At 39.6% G+C, this 23,765-nt stretch overlaps 2 protein-coding genes and 1 long non-coding RNA gene across 5 annotated transcripts in view; 1 reads left to right on the forward strand and 2 right to left on the reverse strand.

Moving 5' to 3' along the window:
* The first annotated feature begins 1,388 nt into the window (after window positions 1–1,388).
* LOC149116752 (uncharacterized) lies at window positions 1,389–2,822 on the forward strand. Its single transcript, XM_089280224.1, has one exon. The coding sequence runs from the start codon at window positions 1,389–1,391 to the stop codon at window positions 2,820–2,822; it is 1,434 nt and encodes a 477-aa protein (XP_089136350.1).
* Window positions 2,823–8,558: 5,736 nt separating this feature from the next.
* On the reverse strand, window positions 8,559–16,396 carry LOC149116753 (uncharacterized). Its single transcript, XR_016205777.1, has 3 exons — window positions 16,293–16,396; window positions 14,381–14,431; window positions 8,559–13,878 (listed from the first exon to the last, which is right to left on the reverse strand). It is a non-coding gene; the product is annotated as an uncharacterized LOC149116753 (long non-coding RNA).
* Window positions 8,559–23,765, reverse strand: part of LOC110057937 (ubiquitin conjugation factor E4 B-like) — a 320,893-nt gene continuing 305,686 nt past the window's right edge. For all 3 annotated transcript variants that reach the window (XM_089283777.1, XM_089283778.1, XM_089283776.1), the window contains 4 exons: window positions 23,040–23,108; window positions 19,896–20,001; window positions 19,262–19,411; window positions 8,559–18,504 (listed from right to left, as the gene is read on the reverse strand). In XM_089283777.1, coding sequence (XP_089139903.1) covers window positions 18,437–18,504; window positions 19,262–19,411; window positions 19,896–20,001; window positions 23,040–23,108 — 393 coding nt within the window. In that variant the 3' untranslated portion in view covers window positions 8,559–18,436. The remainder of the gene's footprint in view (window positions 18,505–19,261; window positions 19,412–19,895; window positions 20,002–23,039; window positions 23,109–23,765) is intronic.

The raw sequence follows: 23,765 nt of genomic DNA on the forward strand, positions 1-23,765 counted from the left end.
ACCAAACCCGAGAAGTTGCGAATTATATTTGACTGTGCAGTGACCTTTGGAGGCACGTCGCTGAACAAAGAAGTTTTGCAAGGCCCTGACTTTACAAACAATCTCGTAGGGGTCTTACTACGTTTCAGGGAAGAACAAGTGGCTGTAATGGGAGACATCGAAGGAATGTTTCATCAGGTTCGGGTGTCTCCCAAGCACCGTGATGCCTTGCGTTTTCTGTGGTGGAGTGTGAAGGAGTATGGAGTCCGAGTTGCGCTAGTTTTGCCCTGAGGCGCCTGGCAGATGATCACAATGGATTTCCCTGAAGAGACAATCCAAGCTGTGCTGAGAAATTCTTATGCTGATGATTGCCTGAGGTCTGTTGGTACTACTGAGGAGGCCATCAACATCGTACATAGCTTATGCAAGTTGCTTGCGCTTGTGGGCTTTCGACTGACAAAGTGCATCAGTAATGACCGAAGAGTACTGGAGGCTATTCCTGTAGAAGAGAGAGCGAAGGGAGTCAAGAACCTCGATCTTGACCGCAGTTCTCTGCCAGTTGAGAGGGCCTTAGGGATTCACTGAAACACTGACACTGATCAATTTGGCATTCAGATCAAGAGTAAGCAGAGAGAGTTCACCCGGAGAGGGCTTCTGAGTACTTCTGAGTACAGGGAAGCAGGGATGGCGCAGTGGTGAGAGCACTCGCCTCCCACCAATGTGGCCCGGGTTCGATTCCCGGACCCGACGCCATAAGTGGGTTGAGTTTGTGTTGGTTCTCTTCTCTGCTTCGAGGGTTTTTCTCCGGGTTCTGCGGTTTTCCCCCCTCAGCAAAAACCAACATACATCTGATTCCAGCTGGCTGTAAGCTGTGCTCCAAGGTCACACATGGACCGTATAGCGGCTGCCAGAGGCGCCAATGTATGCTTTCGGTTCGACCTTGTTGAGCTGCGTCGTTGCTGTACTTTGCGACGGCGATTAGCCGCGACAATTATTATTATTATTATTATTTATTATTATTATTATTATTATTATTATTATTATTATTATTATTAGTTAGTTCTGTTTACGACCCTTTGGGACCGGTGTGCCCGTTTGTTCTTCGTGCCAAAGTGATCTTCCAAGACGAGTGTGAGTCCGACAAGGAATGGGACGATCCACTGAGCTCAGAGAATCAGGTGCGGTAGAGTAAGTGGTTGGAGGAGTTCCCACTACTGAATCAGTTCAAGGTTGAGCGTTGTTTGGTGCCTGCCAGTTTCGGAAGGCCGTTGAAATGTGAACTACACCATTTCTGTGATGCTCCTATGTCAGCCTACGGTTCTGTTTCAAATCTCCGCGCAGTGAACGTAGAGAGAAATATTCACTGCTCCCTGTTGTTAGGGAAGTCCAGATTGGCCCCGATTAGGCAGATGACCATACCAAGACTTGAACTGTCTGCTGCCGTGATTGCCGTGAGAATGGATCGAATGCTATCCCGTGAACTCTCTTTGGAGATTCAAGACTCCGTATTCAGGACTGATAATATGATTTTTCTTCAATATATCTACAGTTGCAGTAACAGGTTCCAAACCTTTGTGGCGAACCGGTTGTCTGTCATTCATGATGGGTCAATGCCGAGACAGTGGAGGAATGTTGGCACAAAGGAAAACCCCGCTGATGATGTCTCCAGAGGTTTGAACGGGTTTGATATGATTTCCAGTGATCGTTGGAAGCGAGGTCCAGAATTCCTTTGGCAAGATGAGACTGCCTGGCCCACCAATCCAGCTGTGCGAGAAATTGCTTGTGAAGATGAGGAAGTAAAGAATCAAGTCAAGTGTTGCGTTTCAAATGTGCAGTATGATGCTGGGGATAGGGGGAGACAGGGCATGCCCACAGCGGATAAAGAACAAGAATCAGAAGACCCCATGATCCGTTTTATAGAGAGTTACTCTTGCCGGCATCGTCTGAAAAGGAGTGTGGCTTGGTTACTCCGCTGCAGGGATTGGCTGAGAGCGAGGACAAGAAGTAAGGAAAGGCCACCTTCAGCAATCGCTGATCCTCTGGACCCACTACAGCTGCAAGCTGCAGAAAAAGCTATCGTTAAGTCTGTTCAGCACAAACACTTCAAAGAAAAAGTGGGGGTTCTTAAATCAAGAGAGCCTGTTGTGAAGAAGAGCCCGATCTATATTCTGGAACCGTTTCTGGATGAAGAAGGGATACTCCGAGTAGAAGGCCGTCTGAAAAATGGACCCCTGCCCGAGAAAGCTCAGCATCCCATTATTTTGCCAAAGAATCATCACGTATCAAGGCTTGTTGCGAGACGAGCTCATGAGTTTCAGAGCGGGCATTCTGGTAAGGAGTACGTACTCTCCCTCATCAGGCAGAAGTTTTGGATCGTAGGGGCTAGACCACTGGTGAAGCGGGTCGTAAGGGAGTGCGTACTGTGTGAGAGGCTCAAAGGAAAGCCAGGAGTTCAGCAGATGGCAGATCTACCTGCCGAAAGAGTAACGCCAGACAACCCCCCATTTTCCTATGTTGGTGTGGACTGTTTTGGCCCTTTTGTGGTGAAGAGGGGCCGGAGTCAACTGAAACGTTACGGCTGCTTATCCACCTCCCTTACTATGCGAGCTATACACATAGAAAAGCTTGACAGTCTTGAAGCTGATTCATTCATCAATGCTTTCGTGAGATTTTGTGCCAGGAGAGGCGTACCAGAGAAGGTTAGGTCGGGCAACGGCACTAATTTCGTTGGAGGGGAAAAGGAATTGCGTGAAGCAATGCGGAGCTGGAAAGAAGATAGCAAGGCGAAAGCTTATTTTCTGCAGAAGCAGATCAAGTGGGAGTCCCCCGGCAGCTTCCCATAGGGGCGGCATATGGGCGGGATATCTACGATCTGTTCCTCAGGGAACAGATCGTAGATGATGAACGCTTGTCCACCCTATTCTGCGAGGTGGAGTTGATCGTAAATGGAAGACCGTTGACAGTTCTATCTGATGACCCGAATGATGAAACTCCCCTGACACCAAATCATTTCCTACTTCTTCGTGGAGGACCTCATCTGCTTCCCGGCCGGTTTTACCAGAGTGATATCTATGGAAGGTGTTGGAGACATGTTCAGTTCCTCTCTGACCAGTTTTGGAAGCGCTGGGTTCGTGAGTATTTACCCACTTTGTAGTTGCGTCACAAGTGGTTACGGCCAACGAGAAATTTGCAGGATGGAGATGTGGTCTTGATCAGGGATGAGAACACCCCCAGAAGAATTGGCCTTTGGGACGAATAATTTAGACTTTCCCCGGAAAGGACGGATTAGTCAGAGCGGCCCGAGTGAAGACCAGCTGATCGATCCCGACCAGGTCTGGAACTAAGTTGTGCCTTTTGGAGTCTACAGTTGGCGAGATGTGAACCTGTATGCGTTATGCGATACACTATATACCGGACTTGTCTTAAGCAGAATTACTTACTAGAAAATTGGACTGTCGATCGTTAAAACACTGAACTGTAGAATTCTCGGTAAACGCTCGGTGCATAACTTTTCGCGTTTAAGGGGCCGGAATGTTAGAGACAGTTTGCCTTACCGTGCCCCTCTGTACCCCCCTTGTGCGGTTCACGTGATTTTAGCGACCATGTGCTCTTAGCAGTTTGGTGTGCGTTGTTTTGTGTGTAGGCGGAAAGTTTGCTTTTACCTTCGCCTTTTACTTTCTCGTTGTTGACATCTTGATTAGGCCTGAAGATGCCCAAAAATATGTAAGTGGTCGCTCATTTGTATTGGTTTTTCTGTAATTCAATATTTGTTCGAGTCGCAAGCTTTACATTTGTAACTTTCAGCTGTACCGAACCGACGGAAGGACGAGTAGCACAATAAACATCTTCAGTGCACAATTTGTTTGTGGATTTCTTCAACACATTCAAATTATTAGAAATCAACCAATAATCAACACGGCAAAAAATTCTTGGAGACTTTTGACTCCAGGTAAAACTCCTTGTGTCTGGGTTTTTCTCCGAATATCAACCAGATCGAGTTGATTTTGTAGGCAATCAATGCAGGCAGTATACCTCCCTTTTTTATCAATCTCTGGATTTAAAGGGGAATTGATATCGCCTCCTATAATGATATTATCTTCCGTATCTAAGTTTCTTTGTAGCATTGCAAGTAAATTATTGAAAAACGATATGAGATCTTTGTCCTTGTTCGGTGCGTAAACATTTATTAAAACATATGTTTTGTCTTTGATGTCAGCTTTAAGAGTGATGAAGCGTCCCAAAGGGTCCAGGATCTTTTGATGGATGGTACAATGAAAGCCATTCTTAATCAAGATAGCAACTCCACGTGCGTTGGAGCTACCGTGACATGTTAAAATCTGTGCACCCCATTCATTATTCCATTGAGTATCTGTTTTTATTGTTGAATGGGTTTCTTGCAAAAAAATTATGTCGGCTTTACGTTTCCTGCGCCAATTGAACATTGTTCTTCTTTTTTTAAAATTGCTTATGCCCTTTACGTTGAGCGATACCAATTTAAAAACAACGGCCATCAAATGTTATGTTAATTTCAAAATTGGGAGACGCAGTAGGCGCCAAAGAAAAGAAAAAAAATGTGTGTGCTAATGAACTGCAAATTTAGTCCCAAATTCAAACAAATACACAAAACAACTGTTAATAAGGGTGCAAAACCCGAGTAAATGAGATTCACCAATGTTGCTCGATACCTATAAACAGCTATAATCCTACATGCATAAGTAATCAGAGAATAGAAAAATACAACAAGATATCGTAAATAAACAAGCAACATGTTTGTCTGACTTGCATTTAGTCCCAACAGCCCTCCATCTACTAAAGCTTATGCGCTATTCATAATTAAAACGTAGTAAGGAAGATTTTCAGTTTCAATCCCATTAAATACTTGACCGTTGATGATCAATTTGTCCACCTTGAAGAAAGCTGATTGTTTTTCTTGCTTCGCTTTTTTAAGCACCGGGTACAATTTCGTGTGAATCGCCTCGATTTCTTTAGGGTAGTCATGCGAAATTCCAATTTTAGTACCTTTTAAATTTTTAACTTTAGACCAAACGAACTCCTTATCTTGATAAAAGCTGAATTTAGCAATAACCGGCCTTGTATTTTTGGACCTCCGCGGGTTATGCCGGGTTGGCAAGCGATGTACTCGTTCAAATCTAATTTCATTCATATCCTCCCTTGAAATTTTCATTTTCTCTTCCATCATTGAACGAACCAAATCTTCGGTATCTTGTGGTGTTGCACTTTCAATTTCCTGGAGGTTGTAGATCTTTATACTCTCCCTTCTAGTGTACGCCTCCAATTTGATGTTGCGGCATTTCAACTGTTGGATCTCCATGTTGAGGTCGCTGTTTGAGAGCACATGTTGGCTACACAAGTTTTTAGGTCTGTTAGTTCCTTTCCTGTGTACTCAGCGGCCTTCTTCAGCTGCTTGTTTTCTTCTTCTACCTCTGTTAAACGGACTTTCAGAGATGCTATTTCCGTAAACAAATCTAGTAGTTTATCGATTTTGGCTTCTAATTTAGTTATACTTGCCGAGGCATCGCAGCAATGGGCTGAAACAGTCTTCGTCCATTTGAGAACCAGTATTTTCCCGCCGTCGTTTACGCGGAATACACTTTTCTTCGGTGTTTAAAGCGACTTCCTGAGCTCTTCATTCATTTTGTCAGTAGACAGAGTGCTGAATTCACAAAATTCACATATCTATAAAACTTCTAACTTAGCGACCAAAAACACACCCTTCACCTTGCTCTGCCACCGCGCCTTTTCGATAATACCAGAGTTGCTTTGCCTCTTCTAATACTTAACCCGAGAATTCTGGATTTAATTTGACGGGGGACAACATTATTTAATTTTTTCAAAATGACGCAACTTTTATCTTACCTGGTGGCACTCGACGAACTACGAGTGAGTTACTGGACGCAGGTGACCCATTTTTGGTGCCAAATTAATGGCTTGAAGACCTAAAATGTTTCATATTTTTCACTTTTTAAATCTGATATGATTTTTGGAGTTATCAATGGCCGTTGATAAAACCAGGAACATGGATCATTCCGGAATTCAAACATCCCGGAACATCAAACAAAAAGAAAAATTAATCAAGATCTAGCAAGAGAAGTTCGAAAAATGTGGGGTGTGAGGACAAAGGTTATTCCAGTGGTAGTGCGAGCATTGGGATCAATACCACTGAGATTGAAGGACAATCTGAGAGCCATTGAGGTGGGCATTCCTGTTGGACTGATCCAGAGATGTGCATTGTTGGGGTCGGCAAGAATTCTTAGAAAGGTGCTGGAGATGTAGAAAGAAGAGAAAAAGCAAACAAGGGGTGTTTCTTGGCTTCCCTAGGCAATTTGTTGTTGCCCGGAGCCAATGACGAAACCAGCTTCAATATCATCAATAGCTGTGCGAATCTTTAATAATAATAATAATAATAATAATAATAATAATAATAATAATAATAATAGTAATAATAATAATAATGAGACAAACATATAAAATTAAGTAAGGCAATCTTCATAAAATCAAAGGCTTCTATGAGGTAGTTCCCATGGATGAATAGGCCAATTTAGCCTCTGTGTCAAAACGAAACCATTAATTTATAAAAGGCTCCCTGAGCCAGCTCATGGATGAATAGTTGACTTTTGCCTCTGTGGTAAAACGAATCTTTGTGCAAAACTATTCGCATGAAAATGCATGTCACCTGTACGTTCATTCTCTTGAAAATCAAGTCATTTTCATGTGAAATGTTTTGCACGGGCATTCGTTCTAAAAAAGAGGCAAATAGCAACTCCGAAGTGGAAGTAAAGTCTGCATATGAGCCAAGTGGCCCATCAGGCCGGAGCTTATCCTGGTTTCTGTAGCATGAAGCGTCTAGGAGTATTTCTACTCCCCCTGGATGGGATGAGTCCATCGCAAGGTTACCCTGCAATATTAAATTCGCCAGTGTTTATTTATACACCAGAGTGGAAAGAAGCACTGTGAGAGTTAAGTGTCTTGCTCAAGAACACAATAAAATATTCCCAGCCAGGGCTCGAGGCCAGACTGCTCGAAATAGAAAAGAAATACAAAAATCAAATAACAGGTTGTTTACACAGACAGCTTACAAGTTTTGAAATGGACAATAATTAATTTTGATTGGAACTGGAACATTGTTATCATATTAACTTGTACATGATGTGGTGTCAAAGAATAACCACAGTCTGTTTCAAAATGAAATCATTAAACAAGAGTTCACCATATTTACCAGTCAGTCCAAAACTGACAATATAATTATGTATATGAGTCAACAGTGCATTTTGGGTAAAGGTAGATTGATTATGGGCCTTGTTCAGTTACCATTATGAAACAGCTGTATAACAATGATTACTATGATTTTGAAATTTATTTTAGACAATGAACTTGAGAATGCCAGAGCTGCCAAGAGTATTTTGCCCAATTTCACTTAATTGAGACATGGATATTGGCAAAATCTTGTTAACCGCGCGGCCATGGGCTGAGCGTGGGTTATGGTTTACCCGTGGTTTATTTAATTTTTTTTTTAACCGCGCGGCCATGGGCCGAGCGCGGTTCATGGTTTACCCGTCGTTTCTTTTTTTTTATTTTTAACCGCGCGGCCATGGGCCGAGCGCGGTTCTAGGTCTACCCGGGGTTTATTACTAACCGCGCCGCCATGGGCCGAGCGCGGTTCTAGGTTTACCCGTGGTTTATTTATTTATTTTTTTGTCGGTGACCAGACGCAGACCTCCGCTCGGCCAAACTTTGAGTCACGGAACGTGTGATGTTTTTCCGCCAGAAGCTGTTAAAACATAAATACACGGACAATTTTACGGATATTGTTTTCTTTTTTGTGGGTAAAATATATTTTCTTTTTTTTTATCAAAGCGTTGGATTTAAAGGGAATAATAAATACGGTGAAAAAAGGTATTACGTCAGCCATGGAATGCGCTGACGTTGCAGCTTTCACTTTCGCTACGTGACAAATAAGATCGTGTTTACTTTGCAAGTTTATTTCGGCAGAAGCGACGGTCATTAATTTATTTGTAATTTTGCCAGTATTTCTTGCGGTTTTAGGCAAATGAAGTAAATCCTTTGACTGTTTCATCGCAGCGAGTTCATAGATCGGAAGAAAAATTAAATATTTGCAAGCCAAGCAAAGAACGTGTCAGAACGTGCGAAGATTACGTCATTGATAGGGAAATAACCACCGTACTAAAGATAGCCGTAGATAACGCAATTCTTGAATTATGTGATTCGTGTGACTTCTTTGCTAACCCTTAACTCAAGGGAAAAAAACAGTTAAATGTAATCGTGACTTTAAAGAAAGAAAGCGGTTTGTAATAGTGTTCGTATCTTCATGCCCATACATATCCCGAAGAAAGTTCCAGATTAAGACTATTACGTCATCGGAGATGTCACAACGGCTACGACTGATGGTGCGATAATAGAGTTTGCGTTGATCAAGTGCTGTGATGTCTACAGTAATCAATGAATCATCAAAGATTGCTTTGGAATATGCACTGCGTTGCGACTGTAGTACTAAGAAAACAGTTAAATTTTAAAAGCGCGGTTATAAGATCTAACAGATCTTCTTGTTTTTTTTTTTTTTGTCGGTGACCAGACCCAAGCTCCCTCTCGGCCAAATTTTGAGTCACGCAACGTGTGATGTTTTTCCGCCAGAAGCTGTAAAAACATAACTACACGGACAATTTTAGGGATATTGCTTTCTTTTTTGTATATTTTCTTTTCGTTTTATGGAAGCGTTGGATTCAAAGGGAATAATAAATACGCTAAAAAAAGGTATTACGTCAGCCATGGAATGCGTTGACGTTGCAGCTTTCACTTTCGCTAGGTGACAAATAAGATCGTGTTTACTTCGCAAGTTTATTTCGACAGAAGCGACGGTCATTAATTTATTTGCAATTTTGCAAGCATTTCTTGCGGTTTTAGGCAAATGAAGTAAATTCTTTGGCTGTTTCATCGCAGCCAGTTCGGTAATCAGAGGGAAAATTAAATATTTGCAAGCCAAGCAAAGAACATGTCACAACATGCAAGGATTGCGTCATTGGTAGGGAAATAACCACGGTACTAAAGATAGCCGTGGATAACGCAATTCCTGAATTATGTGACTCGTTAGACTTCTTTGCTAGCCCTTTCCTAGAGGAAAAAACAATTAAATTTAATCTTGACTTTTAAGAAAGAAAGCTGTTGTTAATAGCGTTCGTATCTTCATTCCCATACATACGCCGAAGAAAGTTCCAGATTAAGACTATTACGTCATCGGAGATTTCACAACGGTTTCGACTGATGGTGCAATAATACAGTTTGTTTTGATCAAGTGATGTGATGTCTACAGTAATCAATGAATCATCAAGGATTGCTTTAGAATGTGCACTCCGTTGCGACTGTAGTGCTAAGAAAACAGTTAAATTTTAAAAGCGCGGTTATAAGATCTAACAGATCTTCTTGTTATTTTTTTTTTTTTGTCGGTGACCAGACGCAGACCTCCGCTCGGCCAAACTTTGAGTCACGCAACGTGTGATGTTTTCGCGGCAGAAGCTGTTAAAACATAAATACACGGACAATTTTACGGATATTGTTTTCTTTTTTGTGGAAAAAATATATTTTCTTTTCGTTTTATCAAAGCGTTGGATTTAAAGGGAATAATAAACACGCTAAAAAAAGGTATTACGTCAGCCATGGAATGCGTTGACGTTGCAGCTTTCACTTTCGCTACGTGACAAATACGATCGTGTTTATTTTGCAAGTTTATTTCGCCAGAAGCGACGTTCATTAATTTATTTGTAATTTTGCGAGTATTTCTTGTGGTTTTAGGCAAATGAAGTAAATTCTTTGGCTGTTTCATCGCAGCGAGTTCATAGATCGGAAGGAAAATTAAATATTTGCAAGGCAAGCAAAGAACTTGTCAGAACGTGCAAGGATTACGTCATTGGTAGGGAAATAACCACCGTACTAAAGATAGCCGTGGATAACGCAATTCTTCAATTATGTGACTTGTGTGACTTCTTTGCTAGCCCTTTACTCAAGGGAAAAAACAATTTAATTTAATCGTGACTTTTAAGAAAGAAAGCTGTTGTTAATAGTGTTCGTGTCTTCATGCCCATACATATCCCGAAGAAAGTTCCAGATTAAGACCATTACGTCATCGGAGATTTCACACCGGTTACGACTGATGGTGCAATAATACAGTTTGCGTTGATCAAGTGCTGTGATGTCTACAGTAATCAATGAATCATCAAGGATTGCTTTGGAACGTGCACTACGTTACGACTGTAGTGCTAAGAAAACAGTTAAATTTTAAAAGCGCGGTTATAAGATCTAACAGATCTTGTTTTTTTCAGTTTTGTCGGTGACCAGCCCCAAACTTCCACTCGGCCAAATTTTGAATGACGCAACCTGTGATGTTTACTCGCCAAAAGCTGTTGAAACATTAATACAAGGACAATGTTACGGATATTGTTTTCTTTACTTTGGGTAAAATATATTTTCTTTTGGTTTTATCGAAGCGTTGGATTCGAAGGGAAATAATAAATACGCTAAAAAAAGGTATTACGTCAGCCATGGAATGCGCTGACCTCACAGCTTTCACTTTCGCTTCGTGACAGATGAAATGGTGTTTACTTTGCAAGTTTATTTCGGCAGAAGCGACGGTCATTAATTTATTTGCAATTTTTCGAGTATTTCTTGTGGTTTTAGGCAAATGAAGTAAATTCTTTGGCTGTATCATCGCAGCGAGTTAGGTGATCAGAAGGAAAATTAAATATTTGCAAGCCAAGCAAAGAACATGTCAGAACATGCAAGGACTACGTCTTTGGTAGGGAAATAACCACCGTACTAAAGATAGCCGTGGATAACGGAAGTCTTAAATTATGTGACTCATGTGACTACTTTCCTAGCCCTTTACTCGTGGAAAACACCAATGAAATTTAATAGTTAAGATAATAGTGTTGTTATCGAATCGTTCACATCGTTCATATCGTTCATGCCCATATATATCCCGAAGAAAGTTCCAGATTAAGACTATTACGTCATCGGAGATTTCACAACGGCTACGACTGATGGTGCAATAATAGAGTTTGTGTTGATCAAGTGATGTGATGTCTACAGTAACAAAAGAATCATAAAGGACTGCTTTGGAATGTGCACTGCGTTGCGACTGTAGTGCTAAGCAAACAGTTAAATTTTTAAAGCGCGGTTATAAGATCTAAAAGATCTTGTTTATTGAGTTATTTTTTTGTGAAAAAAATACCTCTTAGTCGGCGCGTCGGTTATGTTATGGACGGGTCAATGGATGAGTGAGTGAGTGAGTGAGCGAGAGATGTATGTATGTCACACCAATCAGATTGGATCTACTATAAACAGCCAATCAAATTTGTTGTTGTAAAGGTTAGTGCTATGTGAGAAGATTTGATCCCGATACAGTTTAGAGCGGCCATATTTATTTTTCTATAAAAGAGGAGGAAGTATTCATATATTGGGCTTACTTCAACATTTTCTGTGGGCTAGGCTGAGGAGTTTAGTTATGAACGAGATCAGCCTTGAGTTTTGAAACAGTTCATGAGCCAGTAGTATGCAAATGACACGAGAGATTTTTATTTTTAGTTACAAAGGTAACTTGATACTTTTGTTTTTCACAAGGAGTAAATTCAATTAGAGGTCACGAATAGTCGCTTCTAGTTATTAGGACATGTTTTAGAGGAGATGAGATCATTTAGATTTGAAACCGTTCTAATGTTTACAACAGTAAGTGCAGGTAACGATTGTTTTGTTCTTGTTGCATGCAAATATAACGAGATATTTTTATTTTTTTAGTAACAAAGGGTCATTTGTCACTCTTGTTTTTCACAAGGGAGTAAATTGAATTAGAGCTGACGAATCGTCACCACTTGTTTCCACGAGATGTTTGCTATCCTTAGTTACAAATGGTAACTTAACACTTTTGTTTTTTGTATGGGAGTAAATTCAATTAAAGCTGACAAGTTATCGGCTATTGTTCCCAGGATATTAAACGAAAAAGAAGCTTTCATTTCTGGACGGTTTTTACGTCTCTGCAGTAGCAGTTTACTATTTTTTATTTGATGGGCATTTTATGACATTCTTTTAAAGGTAGAATTATGAAAACTGTTCAAATGTTCTTTGAAGACCGCGTGGCACCAAGTTAAAGTGCAATTTAATTAAATCAGACTTTCAACGTGTCAGAGTTTTTTTTCTCTTTCTTTCAAGTTTTGAGGTAGTGTTGTTGTGCTGTGTTGCGTAAAAAGGGTAAACTTACGACTTGTATAAAATGCGAAAAGAGCTCTTAATTTGAGTATTTTTGGGCAAAAATTGCTCTTGGGGGTTGGACGGGCTTTGTGATAGGTGAGTGAGGGAGTTATGCATGTGCGCGTGTCACACAAATCACAGTGTGGGTTGTCTCAAAGAACGAATCAAATTGCCTGTTAGAAAATAAGATGGTATCTACATTAATCTGGAGACGTGTCAAATTAACCCAGTCATTACTGTAAACAGCTCCATGAACGCTCCTATCTCTGAGACTTCACAAAAAAACACTCTTGCACGCCTTGCGTGCCTATGTTTTTCTTTTTTTGTCGGTGACCAGACGCAGACCTCCGCTCGGCCAAATTTCGCGTCACGCAACGTGTGATGTTTGTTTGCCAAAAGCTGTTGAAACATTAATACACGAACAATTTTACGGATGTTGTCTTTGTTGTGGGTAAAATATATTTTCTTTTGGTTCTATCGAAGCGTTGGATTCAAAGGGAATAATAAACACGCTAAAAAAAGTATTACGTCAGCCATGGAATGCGCTAACGTTGCAGCTTTCACTTTCCCTAGGTGACAAATAAGATCGTGTTTACTTTGCAAGTTTATTTCGGCAGAAGCGACGGTCATTAATTTATTTGCAGTTTTGCTAGTATTTCTTGTGGTTTTAGGCAAATGAAGTAAATTCTTTGGCTGTTTTATCGCAGCGAGTTCATAGATCAGAAGGAAAATTAAATATTTGCAAGCCAAGCAAAGAACTTGTCAAAACATGGAAGGATTACGTCATTGGTAGGGAAATAACCACCGCGCTAAAGATAGCCGTGAATAACGTAATTCTTGAATTATGTGACTCGTGTGACTACTTTGCTAGCCCTTTACTCATTGAAACACCAATTAAATTTAATCATGACTTTTAATAGTGTTATTGTTGCACTCGTATCGTTCATGCCCATACATATCCCGAAGAAAGTTCCAGATTAAGAACATTACGTCATCGGAGATTTCACAATGGCTACGAGTACGACTGATGGTGCAATAATACAGTTAGTGTTGATCAAGTGATGTGATATCTACAGTAATCAATGAATCATCAAGGATTACTTTCGAATGGGCACTGCGTTGCGACTGTAGTGCTAAGGAAACAGTTAAATTTTAAAAGCGCTGTTATAAGATCTAACAGATCTTCTTGTTTACTTTAAGTTAAGTCAAACATAAACAATTTGATTATAGCTTGCGGGTAAAAAGCAAAACTATAGAAAAAAAAGTATTTCCTTCAATAATATAAGAATGATTTCAGACAGTTTTGTTTCAATCATGAACCTGAAGTGAAGGGAATGTTTTTATTGCAATTTATAACGGGTTTTTTTTCTACAGAACTGTGTCCATGTAGAGGAGGAAGGGAAGTCACAAAGTTTTATACAAGGAGGCTCTGGCCCAAGGTCAGAGACCTATCCATTTTACAGTGCTTTTGACGGGAAGGGCTTTCCTTTCATATACATGTAGCTTCTAGCCTGAAACCCCTTTCACAGACCTAATGTGGCCCACTAGATCTTATTTCTGGGATAAATAATCAAAATTATTAATGTTTGAAATCCCGGTCCTGTTAAGTCTTATAATACCTCCAGCCTGAAAAAAAAAAGGGCATCTTTAGTCAACTGTACGAAGAAGTCCCCCAGCTTGGTGCAATAAAGTAATGAGGATACTACATATTGTAGTGCATGCAAGTAAAATAACAATAATTTTCTTTCTTGAAAACAAAAATCACGGTATTTTATTCCTATATATCTTGGTAATTGTTTGTGCTGGTCTCACTAGAAACGCAGTAATATTCAAAAGGATTGCAGATATGTCTCTGCTAATAGATTTTTGTAACGATTACAGAACATACTTATGTTGACAAGTAACAAGCATTCTCTTCTCCAGAATTCAAGTTTTGATGTCAATTTGTTTAAATCTCTCATTTCTGGGCAAAAAAAAAACAAAAAAAAAAAAAAGCCACCATGCGTCCGGCTTTTTGACACAACTGGACAGCATATCTTTCTCGCAAAAAATAGATTTACACAGTCTCTTGGACTTAATTTGTTCATCCATCACTAAAATATTGCAGTGTGTATTTACTCAATCGTACATGTAGGTTGCCTTGCTTATCATCCGTGAAGAAATTTTCACTCTGGTCGAACTGCATGGAATATAAAAGAAATGTAATGTGAACGACAACAAAACTAAAAGATAAGGAAGTTCGAATTTTTTTCCCCTGAGTATTTAAAAACAAGCTTACAAATTTCGAGCTTGCGATACTAACACTGGCAGAATTTCAATGTGTGTGTACAGTATGGGGCCCAGTTCTCGGCACAAAAAACGTAAACCTGTATTTCTTACCTTGGAATAGCCGTCAGGACTTAAAATTTCACGCTTAACTAGCTTCAGTATTCAGTTTACACATGTAGAGCTATCGACTGCTCAAAGCTGTTTTCTCCCGAGTAATAACGAAAATAGAGGCTTCGTTCGTGGGCCCAGTTATCGGCCAGCGGGCCCAGTTCTCGGCCACAAAAGAGTGCACGCGATTCCTCAGAATAAACAACGCTTTATTACCATTTTTTGTTGTTAAATCACTTATAAGGCTTGTGTTTTGATATTTCGATCACAAATTATCCTTAAAGAGCTTTGTTTCATGTTAGAAAAGGAAGTTTTTTGCACACCTAGTTTTACTCTTAAGTGCAGTCAAGCGAGGCTAAAAAAGAGTTGGGTATTTAAAACGGGGTTAAGTCAGAGCTCATAGTTTTTAGCATGCCACCTCATTACAGCTTTATTTTTACAACCATAGTTAGTGGAGTTAGTTCCCTCCACTAACTATGTTACAACTGACTTGACACGAATACTCCACACAAAACTATGAGCGTTTTTAGTGTTGAACGCGAGCAGGGTGGCCGAGAATAGGCAAATACGCAAAAGTACTAAGGAAATATTAAGGAGTGATTTTAGGTCAAAGAATTAAACAGGCCAGGAAAAGTTTATATTTAACAGATGGCTTGATCACTCTACATCCTTTATGCCAAGAATTGGCTCATTTGGGCTTTCTAGACGGACAAAATATAAACTTGAATTAAACCATGTAATTCGAGTAGCCGTAAACAAACACGTTTTCGGGGAAACCAAATTCACCTACCTTCGCGTCACCTCGACGTGCTCACAGAAAAACTCGGCAGGACGAAACAAACTCGGCAGAACGGAAGACAAGGAATCAAGCTACCTTTGGAAACAATTGCTTTTTATTCAGATTCATTTGTGGCGCGAAAAGTAAACGCTGAACAAAAAGTGGCCGAGAACTGGGCCCGGTCGACAACTGGGCCCCACACTGTACAAAATAAAACAATAAAGAAACAATGAAACCAAAACCTCACAAGAATTTAAAGTGCCACTATGATCAAATTCTCCATACCCTTTTTTTTAACATTTTCGCACACAATAGGTCTTTCCTAGATTTTTTTGCCAAATTTCGATCTATTACGAACATTAGAACTCATGTCGTTTGGACCTTTCTTTCCGAGAATTTACGGCCGCCATTAATTTTCCTTGTTCCAAGTCTTGGTTGAGAATTTGAGAAAATGACGTCATTTTCTCAAAAATACCACACGGGTTGAAATTATAATAACAATTAGCACAGCAATTCGCATAAAGAATAACAAAAACTTTGGCTCATATATTCGTGCAATTTTTTATATTGTTATCATAATTTCAACCCGTGCGGTATTTTTGAGAAAATGACGTCATTTTCTCAAATTTTCAACCAAGACTTGGAACAAGGAAAATTAATGGCGGCCGTAAATTCTCAGAAATTAAGGTCAAAAAACCACTAGTTTTAATGTTCGTAGAAAATTGAAATTTGGCAAGATATCTAGGAAAGACCTAATGTGTACGAAAATGTAAAGAAATGGATATCGCGAATTTCATCATAGTGGCACTTTAAGCTTACCTTAGACTACACAACGAGAGAAAGCGAGTGGAAACCATCAAATTCTCTTGCCAAGAAAAAAGCTTACCACGATCTCACTTTCTGGCTTTGTCCTCCCGGGTGTCTTGTATCAATTCTTTGACCTCGCCGACCGTGCTGTTGTGAACAATACGTTACCACAGTCATAAATACCTCTACCAGCTTTCATGTAGGTGTGAGCAAAAGCCGATAGGCAAAAAACAACATATTTACGAGAGAAAATCACATGAAACCAAAATGGCTGACTTCAATCTTAGAGGTGTTCGACAAACTCATACCCAGGCTCTCGATTTATAGGGCAAAAATGTACGCCTTTCTAGTCCCCCCTCGTCAAAGAACGTTCCCGAAGACGACTGAACACTCTTGGAAAAAACAATACTTAGCAGGGGAGGTAAGAGAAAATTGTTTAATCCAGGTTTAATGAATAAATTAATTAGAATCGAGTGAGTGAGTGAGTGTGTGATCGAGAGCGCCATCCGACTGCCTCCTAAGCCCATGGATGTTACATAACATCCATGAGCAAAAATGTACCTGTACGTCACCTGTACATTCATTCTCAAGCAAATCAAGTCATTTTCACATGAAACGTTTGCACGAGGACTCTCTCTCTGAAAAAGAGGCAAACGGCAACTTGGAATTGGCCTCTTGGATTAGTGTAGAAAAGTTAGGTTAAGTCTGCATACGAGTCAAGTGGCCCATCAGGCCAGCACTTATCTCCAGTTTCTGTAGCATGAAGCATGAGTCTTGCCCAAGAACACACTACAATGTCCCCAGCCAGGGCTCAAACCCAGACTGCTAGAAATAGAAAATAAATTCAGAAATCAAATATAGAGGATATTACACGGTGGCGAGAAGATATGAATTTTATGTTGGAGTGGCAAGAACTATCTGGAAACGAGTGAGATATTGTTCTTGCCACGAGAACATAAAGTTCATATCTTCGACCAAATGGGTAATGTTCTTTTTATTGTATAAACATGCTGATGATGCCATTTTCCCAAAGATTTCCGACCACTTTCCGAAGATTTTCGAAGATTTTCCAAAATTGCTCCGAAGGCCAGACGAACGTTTCCGAGCATTTTCTGCACATTTTCTGAAGATTAGCGAAGATTGCCCAAGACGACCGAAGAAGATCCGAAGATGTTTCGATCATACACCAACAAATTTAAGTGTAGTTAAAGAGACAAAAGAGAAATGTTATCAAACACGATATCTTCACATGTGAGGATATCATATCTTCACATGCGAGGATATATTGTTTTTATCAATTTGTTACCACTCGGTATACCACTGACTTGAACATAATAAAATAGGTTATTTATACAAACCGCTTATAATTTCAAAATGGATGATTTATTTTGATTCGAACTGGAACATTGTTATTATATTAACTTTTGCATGTAGTGTCAAGGAATAACTACAGTCTGTTGCAAAATGAAGTCATTAAATAAGAGTTCACCACATTCACCAGTCAGTCCAAAATTGACACTTAGTCATTGGTGTTGGTTATGTGAGTAAGCAGTGCATTTGGGTTAAGGTAAATTGGTTGAGGTCCTTGTTCAGTTAAAATTTGTGTGTTGCAATACAAAAAATGTGGATATGAAATAAATGATCTACAATTTAAGAACTGTCTGTAAAATGGCAAAACAAACAAAATAATTTTAACATTTGAGCAAAAGATCTGGTTTTGAAAGTATTTATGTTTAATGTCCACTATTTTCATAAACCTCAAAAGTTGCAGCTAGGTAACGGAGAATCCGCAAATAAGCAAATTGTTTTGTAGCCTGCCTCAAATGGTAATACACAACTCAAAAACATTTTTTACTCGCTCTTTAGTACACAGCTATCTTTTATACTTGATAAATTACACTTGAAAAGAATTTGCTCTTACTCTATGTTCGAAATGAATTGTCCTGGAGCTTCCTGGAAATGCCTGCAAGCCGTTACGTAACAACAATTCGAATTTTAATCAGAGTGAGCAAGAGCAGAAACCGAGATACTTGCTTGGTCTTTATTACCCAAAACCAGGCAAATAACTCAAAACAAACATACTGTTGATTATCCACGCCAGGCGTAGAAGGTGACTTTCCACGATGAAGTAATTTCTTATGACGTGGCAGAACTATTAAAAGCCAATAATTGAAGGAAGCCAAGGTGTCCTCTTCGTAAACAATTGCTCGGCATAAATATCTTTCATAATGATCTTTCCTTTGTTTTCTGTGCTTCCAGCCACTCCTTAATTTGTGCTACAAGTTCAGTGGCTAGGAAAAGAGAAGAAAAAAATTTAGTCCCCACACAGTTAGTTAACAGAGACGTGAACTATATTACATCTATTAGGCTCGACTACCAACTGCTGTTTCAAATACCTGAGATTAAAGAAGTGGGTCTATAACTCTGTAGACAAGCCCATTAATAAACCATCAGAGATGGGATATGCTAAGACCAAAGCTATAATACAGCCGACCAGTTCAGCACTGAAAAAGTGTTTTGCTCGGACGACAATGGTACCTTTTCCCAATTTTGCTACGGCCTTTAATTTACCATTATCAACTTCAAGTTGGTAATAACCTAACTATTTGTCTCGAGTAGGGATGTCTTAAAAATCCTATCCTATTAATTTACCTAACAACTTTACACGACACACGTTCTTTAGTAAGAATGGCATGGATTCCTCCTAATATATTGGAATGCTCGATTTTCTTGTACTTCAACGTTAATGATTGTTCAGTTTTGGTTTGGGTTCCATTTCACCCTTCCTTCCTTCCCTCTACGACAGAAAGCTCTTTCCATGCTGCACAGAGACTATTACCATGTTTGTGTGTGCTTCCGGTGCAGAATTTGAGAAACAGATTTTTCAACTATTGACAGTTTCCTTTGTTCTCTTTGAATATAATACTGATGAAGTTTCAAATTATTTCTGTAGGCTATATCCATATTATTTTTGTAACAAACAAAATCACAGCAATCCTTCATTTCATATTGAATGCACTTGCCGAATAACTGTAATCATCGTCCCACCTGGCTTTAACATATCCGTGGTAAGTGGTTGTCTATTAAAAGGATCTGTGTCCGAGTTTAACAAATGGCGCATGATGACTGCTCTATCCATAATTTTACCGCTGGTTGGTAGGATGACAGGGTCACGCATGAGTGTCATCATAAGCGGATCTGTAATAAATAACAGAAACATCTATGATTACAAACCTTGTTGTAAAGTTGCACTATTGAAAAGAGAGGATGAACTTGGTTTTGCTTCAGCTAATCACGATCCAAAAAGGGCGGTAAAAATGCCTCAAGGGTCGCCAAAATAAATTGGATAACCATCCATAAACCATCAGCTAGGAGAAACCTTGATAGAACTGCAAACTCTGGTTTCTTGTAAGCAGTAAGATCTCAACTTAAATCATGACTAACGAGCCATAATACTGTTCAAAATTCTCAGCATTTCGAATTTTTCACTCCGCAAACTTTCCGTCTCAAACTTATCGCTTTCCCTGAGTTTGCTCACTTGGAGATAACAATCAAAACTACGAGAAAATTGACTACCAAGTCAACATCTTTGTAGAAGGTTTATTTTTAAATTTTTACTACCGAAAAACTGAATATTTTCATTGTGTTGTACATATGTTATAGAATAGGATGTGCTCAACACCTTTGAATTCATCAGGTGCGTCATCATAATCCTCCTCGAGGGAAGCATTTTCTGCAGCTTTTCTTTCCACTTTGGCAGCAAATTCTTTAAAAAGATAAATCTCCGCCTACACAAAAAAGAAAACTTAACTAGATATTTTACATATCGCTCACTGTATAGCCTGAAAAGGAACAAGTGTGACTCCTTTAAAGTGCTACTGAAACGAAATTTTCGTACTCTCTTTTATTAGCCCAATCTATAGTTTCAAACGTCCTTAAAATAATTGTGCACTTTATTTCTGTCAAATCCTAACGGAAAGTGCTTTTTTCAAGCTGCCGAAATCGACTTTTCGGCGTAAAACTGTGTCCCGGCTCTGGAACCGAGTTTAAGGACCTTGTGACGTCACTGGTTGTATTCACGCAGGAAGCGCCATAGATTCTCTGTTGTTTTCACTTGATTAATTCAAGTTTATTCTTCTTATTGTCGATACCTACTAGTTTTCTACCTTGCAATTTCTGTCCAGCCTTGACAGGAAATACACATCATAAACGTTGGAGGGCGCCAAAGAATTAGATTCACCAAAATGAATGCTACAGATTTGAACAGCTCAGCCGAGCATACTTTTTGAACATCTTGAGTACTCGATTGGAGACTTCAAGGACGAGTGTGGCAACTTTTATATCACGTCCTGAAACCTAAACACGATATATCGTCGTCTGTTTTCAGCCTGGTTCTGAAATTTGGATTCTCACGTTTATCTAAGGTCTATTAACAAGGTTCGAATATATCTTCGGCAACTTAACTACATTAAAAGCGGTAAGCGCATCAGCCATCCGCACAATCACGAAGTTATTGACGGCCCACAAGCTTTGAGTCGAGTACTTTTTTTGCAGACAGAGGGCATCTTTTTATGATACCAATAAGTGAGAGTTGTTGTGGTAGACAAAGAGTATCTTTGAAAATTGGGATCCACAGCAGGGTTTGCTTTATCGCCGCATACGTATCTGTAAACAAAGCGGGAATTTCGCTTCTCTTTCACACGTATCTCCCGACTGCAATATTTCACGGCCGATGGATTACTTTGAGTTCTTTAGCGCATACTTATGTCTATGATCTTCATTTAATAGTATCCAAGTTCAAAGTAATTCGTTAAAATGTCACTAGTTTACACTCCTTTCGAAGGTTTATTAAACAGAATTTGACCTAATTTGCATATATCACCTTTCGCCGCCGACATTGTCACGGTTTCTCAGCTGGGTTGGTACATTTCACTGACCCCTAGTCCATGGACTACCCCGATGGACCTGGTCCATGGACTACTTGAATGGACTACCCATGGACTACCCTAAATGGACCACCCTGAAATTTGTGGGAAACATAAATTTAACGATGCTAGAACCCGAACAAAAGATGCGATCGATCGACAAACACAATTATGGAACACTTGCGATGTAACAGATTTAATCCCCAACTGGACCTTTGCCACAAAATATTACAACCGAAATAAAGGAAATGAGTTGCTTTTCTCGTTCCCTGTCATGGCGTAAAGAACTGGCTCACGAGTCAGAGATGAATGCATTATATATGCAAAATTTCCACTTACCATCTAGCGTGCTTTCCATATTGGACCATATTGTGAGCGACCGTGAGTGATTCGTGGGCAACTGCTGCGCCTGCTAGCTACACTCATTTGGCCAGCGGTAGACATGCATGATGGCGGTGTATGGGAGGTGTATGGGTCTATGGGGTTATGTGAATGTCGTGTCTTATCATGTAGATAACATAAGAAAAACTCGCTCGAATCCAAGATTTTGTAACAAAGGTCCAGATGTTAAGGTAGGAAAAGTTTGAAGATTAAATCACAACTGTTCTGATCGATCTCATCTTTTGCTCGGGTTCTAGCATCGTTAAATTTATGTTTCCCACAAATTTCAGGGTGGTCCACTTAGGGTAGTCCACGGGTAGTCCATTCAAGTAGTCCATGGACCAGGTCCATCGGGGTAGTCCATGGACTAGGGGTCAGCGAAATGTACCGACCCTTCTCAGCTCGTTTCCTGAGAACATACCTGTAGGGTCATGGCAGCTTAGTTTACCTATATAGTTTTAAATTAGCTCCCTTTATATGAAAGAAGAGGGTTTCTTAAATTGTTGCTGTTGTGATAACTTGTAGGATGTAGCAGATACAACTGGACTAAAGGTCACTGTGCACAATCTCGTCCGCGGTGAAACTCACTAAGCGTCCGGTTTCCTCGAAGCGTTGTTGCTGCGATTCATGTCTCTTTTACTTTATGAGTGTAGATATTGTTTAATTGAGTGCTGGCCATTTGACCAAGTGTCCTGATCATTTTGCGATTTAAGAACTCGCGCTCGTTTGCTTGCTTACATGAAATATCTTGGAAATATCCAATTAAATAGACTGAAAAGCCCCAGGATCGACTCTCCACTTCTTCATATCTAAGGCTACTGTTATTATCTGCTTTACAGCTCTGAGATGGCCTTAAGATGTTTTTTGGGGGGCTTCGAAGAGTATTGTTTTCTGCCATAATCACGGCGGCATGAGAGTAATGCAACCAGTGACGTCACTAGGCTATTTGGGCGCGCCAAGATGGCCGCCAATTTTGGGCTTAACCAGCCAACTTCGAACGGCTGAAAAAGCAGTTTTCGCTTACCGTATGCGAAAAAAAGTCTGCATTGTGTTCCAAGTAAGGTTGAAACTTTATTACTAAGCAAAAATCTCACATACGAAAATTTTGTTTCAGTAACACTTTAACCCTTTAACATTTCTTTTGTGTGTCGCTCGTTTGTGCTGTTCAGTTATCAACAGATTTGTAGCAAAACATGGAAAGAGAAGAATGGAAAATTAAATATAGTTTTTAAAGTGGTTTAGTTTCACTTCTGGTAATGGCTACTGTATTTACTGTGGTTCCTTTGAAAAAGGATTTTCATCAAATTAGTGAAGGATACCTCATCAACTTGAAAAGCTCTTTTGTTATGAAATAACACACATGTTTTAGTCATCATTCGCTGACAAACGATAAATAGAGCCAAAAAATTAAACGTGAAAAAAGTTGTAGGGGCTACACCCTAAAAGAGGAATCAAATATAAGGTAAGGAACTTAAGCAATATAAAACGTCTAAAATGTTGATGGCATAAATACATCATACCTCCGTCTTGAGCAAGGTTTTTTGAAGATGTTTTGCAGCATCGTCAAACAATTCTTTTCTGTACGATCGCTAAAATAGAGAAAGCAAAAAAAGAAGACAGCTTCTTAAGATAGTCAGAAGTATACACTCAGCATTTTCTATTGGAGGTCCACGAATCTGATTGGCTCTCTCACTATTGTCTGTTATAACCTTACAGTGCTTCCGACAAGGACCTGATAGTTGTCGCGGAAATTAAGAGTTTTAACAAAACAAATTGTTCGTGGAGTTATATCCCAGTTTCTTAGAACGAAATATTTCCAAGGGCAACTATAAGCTCACTAGCCCGAGATGTAAACAATCCATTGTCTATATTTTCCTAGATTACATTTCCAACCAGTCTCCTCTGAAGCCGGAGTATTGCGTGACATCCCAAAAAACAGCTGCAGAGGAGGCTAATTTTAAACCGGAGATTTTGATTTTCCATTAAGGTATCCTTCTTCAGGTCAAATTCAATTTGCACTCATACAAACAATTTTGGCTTGCAAAAACACGGACAAACCATAGCTTTTCTCCAATTTCTTGAACCACTTTGCAATCAATTTTGTGCCACCTTCGTAAAATAGAGGCCTTAATAACAGCTTCTTGACCTTTACCGTACAGTAGTTTACCACAGTTTTCAGCCGAAAAACTACATGTTCGATCATTCTCATTCTCATGAAAGGGTTATTTTTTTAACTTCATCCACAC

This window comes from Orbicella faveolata, unplaced genomic scaffold (assembly GCF_042242905.1).
Source record: "Orbicella faveolata isolate gen_17 unplaced genomic scaffold, um_ofav_v1 contig_12, whole genome shotgun sequence".
NCBI classification, from domain to species: domain Eukaryota; kingdom Metazoa; phylum Cnidaria; class Anthozoa; order Scleractinia; family Merulinidae; genus Orbicella; species Orbicella faveolata.

Excerpts from the sequence above, each read along its gene's own strand:
- LOC149116752 (XM_089280224.1), top strand. The coding sequence starts at position 1,389 with ATGACCATACCAAGACTTGAACTGTCTGCTGCCGTGATTGCCGTGAGA.